Source organism: Myotis brandtii, unplaced genomic scaffold (assembly GCF_000412655.1).
Source record: "Myotis brandtii unplaced genomic scaffold, ASM41265v1 scaffold138, whole genome shotgun sequence".
NCBI lineage: Eukaryota > Metazoa > Chordata > Mammalia > Chiroptera > Vespertilionidae > Myotis > Myotis brandtii.
The window spans coordinates 1,292,815-1,300,837 of NW_005354915.1; the positions used below are offsets into that span (position 1 = coordinate 1,292,815).

Sequence of the window (8,023 nt, forward strand, 5' to 3'; positions counted from 1 at the left end):
GCGGCGGGTGGTGGGGGGCACTGAGAGGGGAGGGGGGTCTGCACTGCTCCCTGGGACCACCACTTGCCCCGCGTCCTCACTGCCACGGCTCCGGGGCCCGGGACCTACCTCCCTGCAGTGTGTTCATTTCTGGGTATCTTTGCTTCGTGAGGCCGCTCCATTTTACGGACAAGCCAACCAGGGCCAAGTGTTTTTTTGTAAATACGTTTTTATCGATTTCAGAGAGGAAGGGAGAGAGAGAGAGAGAGAGAGGAACATCAATGATGAGAGAGAATCATGGATCGGCTGCCTCCTGCACGCCCCACCCTGGGGATCGAGCCCGCAACCCGGGCAGGTGCCCTGACCGGGAATCGAACGGTGACCTCCAGGTTCATGGGGCAGGGCCGAGTGTTTTGCCTAAGGCCACACCTTAGTGGCAAGTGCCGAGCTGGGTTTGAAGCCTGGTCTTCTGGTTCTGGGGCTGCTTTCTCCCCCCAACCCCCCACCAAAGCCTGTGCTCTCGGGGATCAGACGTTCTCAGTTCTGAAACACTGCCGCTCTCTCCGTGCCTCTGTTCCACGTGCTCCTGGGAGCCCCCCCATTTCACGGCAGCTCTCCTGGGGTGTGTGCTGCCCTGGGACCCACTTCTTCCCGCCAGACCATGGACGTCAGTCCTTGTATTCTCGCTGGGGTCGATAGCACCCCCACAGAAGCCTGTGTTGTGGGGTGAGAAACCTTGCCCTCGTGATATAAAGCACAGATACACATTCGGTACCCTGACCCCGTGACCCCTTGACCCCGTGACGCGTGTCTTCCTCCCGCAGGGTGGACCCAGTGCCTCACGATGCCCCCAAGCCGCCCGGCTACACCCGCTTCGTCTGCGTGTCCGACACCCACTCCAGGACAGACCCCATCCAGATGCCGTACGGCGACGTGCTCATCCACGCCGGCGACTTCACGGAGCTGGGCCTCCCGAGCGAGGTGAAGAAGTTCAACGAGTGGCTTGGTAGGTGCTGGGCAGGGGGTGGGCTTCTGCCAATGTCCGGGCTGGGGTGGCCCCTGTGCCCAGCTGTCCTCCTCCCTGCTCTGCCCACTGCCCCTGCCCGGCCTCTGTCTGCCTGTCCGCCCCCTCCCTCCCCCCCCACTCACCCCAGGAAGCCTTCCCTGACCTCCGGACCAGGCCCCAGACCTCGGCATCTCCTACCCCAGCCCTTGTCTTAGCTGTGACTTTCCATTTGTCTGCGGGCATTTTGGGCCCAGGTGTGTTCTTGCCCACGTGTGTGTCCAGCCCCCCGTGCCCGGCACAGGTAGGTGCCAAGTAGATAACGGCTGAGTGAGTGAGTGAAGGCATGAGTGGCCGGACCGGTGAACGAATGCGTGACTGTGTGGGAATGCTGAGGCCAGGCAGGTGCTCGGCTGGTGCGTAGTGGCTCAGCCACCGACCACCGTCGGGATGGCTCCCCCAGTGAGGGGACCCTCTGTGCCCACAGCAGGGTCCTAGGGGACCAGGCCTGGGCGCCTCCCCAGGGCAGCTGTTGGCACAGGCAGTGAGCGCTGGCCCGCGGTGGGCCGTGATGTGCAAGCATGCCCCCAGGGCCTTCTCTTTGGCTTTTTACTTTCTTCCTAAATAAGAGAGACATACACTGGGGTGCCCCCTGGGAAAAGCTGTTTGCTCGGAATCGAGTTGTCGCTGCCACAGCCCTGGGGGTGGGGGGACAGCTGGATTGCATTGGACGGCCCTGGGCTGGCTACCATCTCAGAGGCCTGGGTGCGTCGGCCGCCCCCTGAGCAGCCCACTCCCCTGCCAGACAGGCGTCTCCCCAGGGTGCCCGCTGCGCAGTTGGCTGGGAGCTGCGTGAGCAGAGGGACCGGGAGCAAGGCGGTTGTTGTGCGAGCGGAGGCCTGGCTTTGCAGTCGAGACAAATGTTTACAAACAAGGCCTTCCCTCCGCTTGGCAGGCTCAGAGCCTTACATGTTGATGCTCAAATGGGAAATGCTAACCAAGGGCCCCTTTTGGGCTGGACCCCGTGAGGCTGGGGTGGGACAGGGCTCCGCAGGGTGGGCCTGCCCGGCTTCCTGCCTCGCCTGGTGCCGCCTCGGGGTCAAGGCCGCCTCCGGGAGGGCCCCTCTCTGAGCCCCGCTTCTTATCCTCAAAAGATGGGAGGCCTCCTGAGCTGACCAAGAGCCGAGTCCAAGGCAGATGCCAGGAGCCGCTGCGGTCCAGGCTCCTGCTGTGCGCCAGGCGCAGTGGGCGGCTCCTTACACCACTGCCGCCGGGTGAATCGTGGGAACAGCTGTTTGGGGTGGGTGCTGTTCAGATCTGAAATCTGAATTGGCCGGGAGGGCCGTCAGCCCCCTGCACCGAGGTACTTGAGGGTGGGGACGGTTTCTGGTGCACCCGGCCCACGACCCGCCCCTCAGCGCGAGGGAATGAATGAGTAGATGCTGGCGTGCGCAGTGGGGTGGGCGCCACGTGCTGAACGCTTTCTCCTGGCAGGGCAAGGCCTCTGGGGGAAGCTGACTTGGGGCTGGGCCTAGACCCGTGGTCGGCAAACTGCGGCTCCCGAGCCACACGCGGCTCTTTGGCCCCTTGAGTGTGGCTCTTCTAAGCCTTAGAAGTACCCTAAATAAGTTAATAACAATGTACCTACCTATATAGTTTAAGTTTAAAAAATTTGGCTCTCAAAAGAAATTTCAATCGTTGTACTGTTGATATTTGGCTCTGTTGACTAATGAGTTTGCCGACCACTGCTCTAGACCGAGGGGCTGGGAGTTGTGCAGAAAGGGTGACACCAGGCCAGGGGACCCCTGAGGCCAACGTGCCGGTGGACGCTCGAGAGGAGGCGTGGTGTGTTGGCCGGAGTCAGGGCGGGGCCTGACCAGGGTCCTGGGGCCGGCACAGTGCGCTGGGCACTTGAGGACGAGCCCTCCACCTGCCCCTTAACGGAAGTCAGAAGTGTCCACAGGAACTCGGGGGCCTGCTTCCTCGTGTGCCCTCGGCGTTCGGCTGATTTGTTTGCCTGAGCTATTGGGGTGGGAGGTTCCCTCCCCCGGCCTCTCCCCTTTGCTGCCTCGGCGGTGATTGCAGATGTCGGAGCTGTCACTCGGTGGGGTGTGGCTGGGAGTTCACACCGGAGGCCCAGGAGCCACTCTCCGTCCGGCGTGGAGCGGCGAGGGTTTGCGTGTGAGGGAGAGCTTTGCTGGGGGGCTGTCTGCAGGAGGCGGGACAGCGTGAGGGCTAGGACCCCTGCCTGGGAGTCAAGCAGACTGCCTTCACCCCTGCTTTGGCCTCTCCTTTGCTGTGTGACCTTAGCGTAGTCACTCAGCCTCTCTGTGCCTCACTATAAATGGGGAGAATTGTTTACTTGCCCCATAGGGTTGCGGAGGCTTGAAGAATAACATTCTCGTGTAGCGCTAGGCACAAAGAGAAGCCTCAGAAAGTGGGGGCTGTTCCTGTGGAAAAACCTGCCTCTCTCATATTCGAGCCCCCCACACTCCCCCCAGCAAACACCGATCAGCCAGCCTCAGTGTCAGCAGAGCCGTTTCATTCCAGCCACTCTGGTCGGCTCCACTGATCATTCCTAGAACAGGCCCCACTCCGGGCCTGCTGGCCCCCCGCTGGGACCACTCTTCCCCCTCCAGTGGCAGGCAGTCCTACCACCCCTCAGTGTCACCTGCCCCTTCAGTGTCACCTGCCCCCTCAGTGTCACCTGCCCCTTCTGTCACCTGCCTCGAAGCCCCCACCCGATGGGCAGCATCGGTCCCTCCTCCCTCTGTGTACCCAGAGCTCTCAGGCTTGGTGGTGGCCCTCACCTCATGGCAGGGAATTATCTGTGTTCTTGTGTCCCCCCTGCCCCCCAGCCCTAGACCGTTAGCGCCTGGAGGGCGGGGTCAGGCCTCATCTCCAGCTCCAGATGAGGCCCAGCCAGGGCAGGCCTTGGGCAGGAGCTGTGGACAGGAGTGACGGGCGTGGATACATCCCCGGCAGGTGGGGCTTGGCTGGGGCAGCAGCATCGGGGGGCTTTGAGGAGGCAGAGCCGTGAGCAGGCAAGTGTGAGCCATGGCTCTCGTAACATGGCACTTGGGGTCTGAGAAGACTCGGGCGGAGGCTGAGTTGGGTCCCCAGGACGAGGCTCGGAGCTGAGGCCAGCAGGTGAGCTGGACCGGGCCCAGGGGGCAGGTATTCCAGGTGGGTGTGAGGGCTCCCCTGGAAGCCAGGGTGCTGAGGGCAGGTGAGTGGCTGAGTGCCAACCACACCCACTTCCAGGATGCAGGCTGCAGAGGTAGCAGCTGACCTGAGGCCCCCTCAGCACCCACATCGTCCCCAAGGCAAGAACATCGGGCCTGCTTCTGCCCCGGGCTCTGGGGACAGCCATGCCCCCAAGAACTGTCAGTTCAGGAGCTGGGATTCGCAGGATGTCAGAAAGCTCCCTGTGACTGGCAGGTGCCGGACTGGCCTCCTTGTCCCCCCGGCCACGTGAAGCCTGCACCTCTGCACTCTCACTCCCATCCCCCAGCGCCCAGAGCCTCACCCCTGCTCTAGCCTTGGAGTGACCAACCACCCAGAGGCCATCGGGGGGTTTGTTCTCAGCCCTTCTCTCCCGGCCTCTCCACTTCACCTCCAACGTGGGTTCTTCTTCCGCTTCCACACCATCTGCCTCTCTGGGCTTCCCCTTCTCCGTCTCCTTTGGTTCCTCGGTCTCTTGCTCACTGCAGGTGGCCTCTCCCAGGGCCAACCTGGAACATCTCAACCACCTTCTTTCCAGGTGATAATCACTCAGACCTCCCCCCATCCCCAGCTCTTGGTTCCACCCAGACCTCCCTCTCTCTCCCGGCCAAGATCTTTCTTTGAGATTCTGCCGGTGCATTGTTTGGTCTTTGCAGAAGACACCTCCTCCAGGCTGTCCACCAGGATTTCAGACTCCCTCTGTCCCAAACTGAACTCCTCACCACAGACCCGTCCCCATAGGCTATATAGTGAGGTGCAGCCCTCCAGTGCGGTGTTTGAGACCCTCCCCACCAGGCCTGCTGTGCCCCCTCTTCTCCCCGCTGAGGCTGCTATCAGCTGCCATTTCTTATTCTTCTGACCCCACTCTTATCTGCCCACTCACTTATATCACCTGCCAAGCTTCTGTGGGCACCCAAGCAGGCCAGCCTGCCAGGCCCGCCTTCCTCCTGCAGGATCCCGTGAGCCCCTCGGGGGCCAGGCAGGTCCCCAGAGCCCAGCCCGGCCTGGCGCTGGCGGAGGGCGCTCGGCAGGTGCGCGGGCAAGAGCACGGAGAGGCCTCAGGGCCCAGGCTGAGCCGGTTCATCAGGTGGCATTGCCCTCAGCAGACCCAGGCGGGGAGGACGGCGAGGCCCGGCAACGGAGTGTTTAGAAGTTATAATTAACTTTTTACTGGCGCCCTGGTATGAAGCGAAATGTGAAGACAATATAAAAGGGTCCAAGGATTTAGTTAAATAGAGCTGGGTTTTTCGCAAGCAAACCCTTAATTAAAGCCAGGGAGGGAGGAGAGGAGGGGAAGGGAGGCGGAGAACCCTTCCAGGCACTGCCTTTGGTTCTGGTCTCATTCGCCTCCGCGCTGAGGGCAGGGCTCGGGGCAGGGGCTCGGGGCAGGGGCTCGGCTGCGGAATGGGCTGACCTCTGTGGTTCAGCTCCGCAGCGAGGAGCGGGCTCCGGTCGAGGCAGGCGCTGCGGGAAGGGGCCTGCAGGCCACCAGGAGCAGAAATTGTCCTTCATGGGAAACCGTGTTTTCCATGCAGCTGGAGGCTCATCACCCCTCAGCCACGCTGTCCCCAAGTTCGCTGCCTCCTCCCTCCCTGCCTCCCTTCACGGGGGCCCACCCGGACGTGGGGGCTGGGTTACCGCTCTGCTCTCACCGCTCTGTCCCAGCAGCTGTGCAGGCCCCGCGTTTTTCCCGTCCCTGCATCCTGCCTCCCACCCAGGGGGACACAGGCGCCCCCTCTTCTCACCCAGGGTTTCCTGTCTGTGCGCTGGGCTTGCCATCATTTCACCTCTGTCGGCTCAGTACCCGCCAGGGGGCCAGGAATGTTCCGTGTTGGGTGGGGTCCCCTGTTTTATGTATCAGGCCCTGGAGACGGAATCCGGGTGGCCCCACTCCTGCCGTGTCCCAGGTCTCGCCTGCTCGGGGCTGCCGTGGGGCACCCCAGGCCTGGAGCGGGTCCCTTTCTGGGTGTCCTGAGGCAGCGGGTCCTCTCTCCCACCCATGAGGGTGGAGGGGGCTGGAGGTGGGGGCGGAGATTTCCTGGGAACGGCTGCGTCCAGGGGTGTGAGCTGCTCAGCTGGGCCGGCAGGTCGGCAGGGTGGGTCTGACAGGCCTCGCACTGACCCGGGGTCAGGAATCCAGAGACGGGGGACAGAGCACCAGGGGCTCCCGGGGTCACTTCTGACTCTGCCCCTCAACAGCCAGGTGACCTCGCTTCTCCCACACGGAATGCCCACGCCCCTAAAATGTGGGTGTAGGTTTAGACCACGTGTGAACCGGGCTCCCTGCCAGCATTCTGCACTCCTGGCCGGAACCAAACCCTTTAGTTCTCGGGCCAACACTCTAACCACGGAGCCAAAACGGCTAAGGCTCCAACCAATACTTTTTTTTTTTTAGAGCAATATATATTATAAAAATATGTTTTATTGATTTCAGAGAGGAAGGGAGAGGGAGAGAGAGATAGAAACATCAGTGATGAGAGAGAATCATGGATCGGCTGCCTCCTGCACGCCCCCCACTGGGGATGGAGTCCGCAACCCGGGCATGAGCCCTCGGCTGGAATCGAACCCGGTGTGCACTCGGTCTCACTAGCTCATCCGTTAGATGCAATGGCCCGACTCAGGCACATTATTCTCACAAAGACTCGAGACTGAATATTTAAAACAAAAATGGCCTTTGACTCCGGCTGCGGGTCATTCCTGGCGCTCTCTGCTCAGGAGCCGCTGGTGCCCCGGGGATCTGGGTCGTGTGTCGTCACCGTGGCCGTCGCGACCGACAAACAAGTGGTCGCCTGGAGAGCCGGATCGATGCTCAGATGGAAAATGGATGAAAGGTGCAGCGGAGGCGTGGTTTTTCACTAAAAAAATCCGTTTTCTGTATTCTTCATGTGAAAATTCCGCACGAAGCCAAAGCGTGTTTTAGGGGCTAAAAGGGAGAACATTAACTTCCGATAAAGACGAAAAATCTAGAATTCTCCGTTGTAGTCCAGGGCCTTCGGCCAGCCGTAATTACAGTATTTTCATGTGCGCGTATCAACCCCTCGGGAGGTGCGCTTAAGTGCTAATTATCTATTTACGACAGAAAGGCTTCAGAAATGAAATGAGACCTGCTGGTGTGTGAGAGCGTGTGCGTGTGTGTGTCAAACATGTGTGTTGCCGTGGGCTTTTTTAAGGCCGTCATCCTAAAAATCTCCGCCTTAAATTAAAAAAGGAGTTTTCTATTTAAACGAGGGAGAGATGCGTTTTCCTGAAAGCTCTGAGCTCTCTGGAAGTTCTTTCTTGGTTTTATTTTTGTTATTTGTTTGGACTTTTTTTTTTTTTTCTTCCTATTTATAGCTCATTTTGTGCCAGCGGATTGGAGATGGTTTATAATAATAAGAATAGGAAGATGGTAGAGGATTGATGGCAAATGAAAAGCCAATTAAAAATAGAAAGTAGAGCAGGTCGGAGGGAGGGCCTCGCGTGTCCACACTTAGGGCTCCACGGGTTCTGTGAGCTGGAAATTGGAGGCTGAGCTTCCTGGGGGCCGAGGTGAAAAGGGAGATGCATGTGGCGAATGGCCCTGGTTCCTGGGAGGGGGGAAGGTGTCAGCCCCTCTGATTGGTCCATCCCCTGTAGCGCGTTTGAGGTGAGTACCTCGAGGACCACATACGTGTGTGTCCCGATCACTTCCGCGTAGGAGGACCTTGGTGAAGGTTTTTGCATTTGGATAATAGCAGGGAGTATTTATTTAGTGTTTCCCAGTGTACAAACATGTCCACTTCTGTCATCCATCTCGAGCTTCTCTCTCCCCAGCTCGGCCTCCTTTTGGATTGATTG

General features: G+C 59.9%; 1 protein-coding gene across 1 annotated transcript in view; it reads left to right on the plus strand.

Moving 5' to 3' along the window:
- Positions 1-801: 801 nt before the first annotated feature.
- Positions 802-8,023, plus strand: part of MPPED1 (metallophosphoesterase domain containing 1) — a gene marked incomplete at its 5' end in the record, with an annotated part of 44,234 nt that continues 37,012 nt past the window's right edge. Inside the window, one exon of the mRNA XM_014535126.1 lies at positions 802-985. Within this exon, the coding sequence (XP_014390612.1) occupies positions 802-985 (184 nt within the window). The remainder of the gene's footprint in view (positions 986-8,023) is intronic.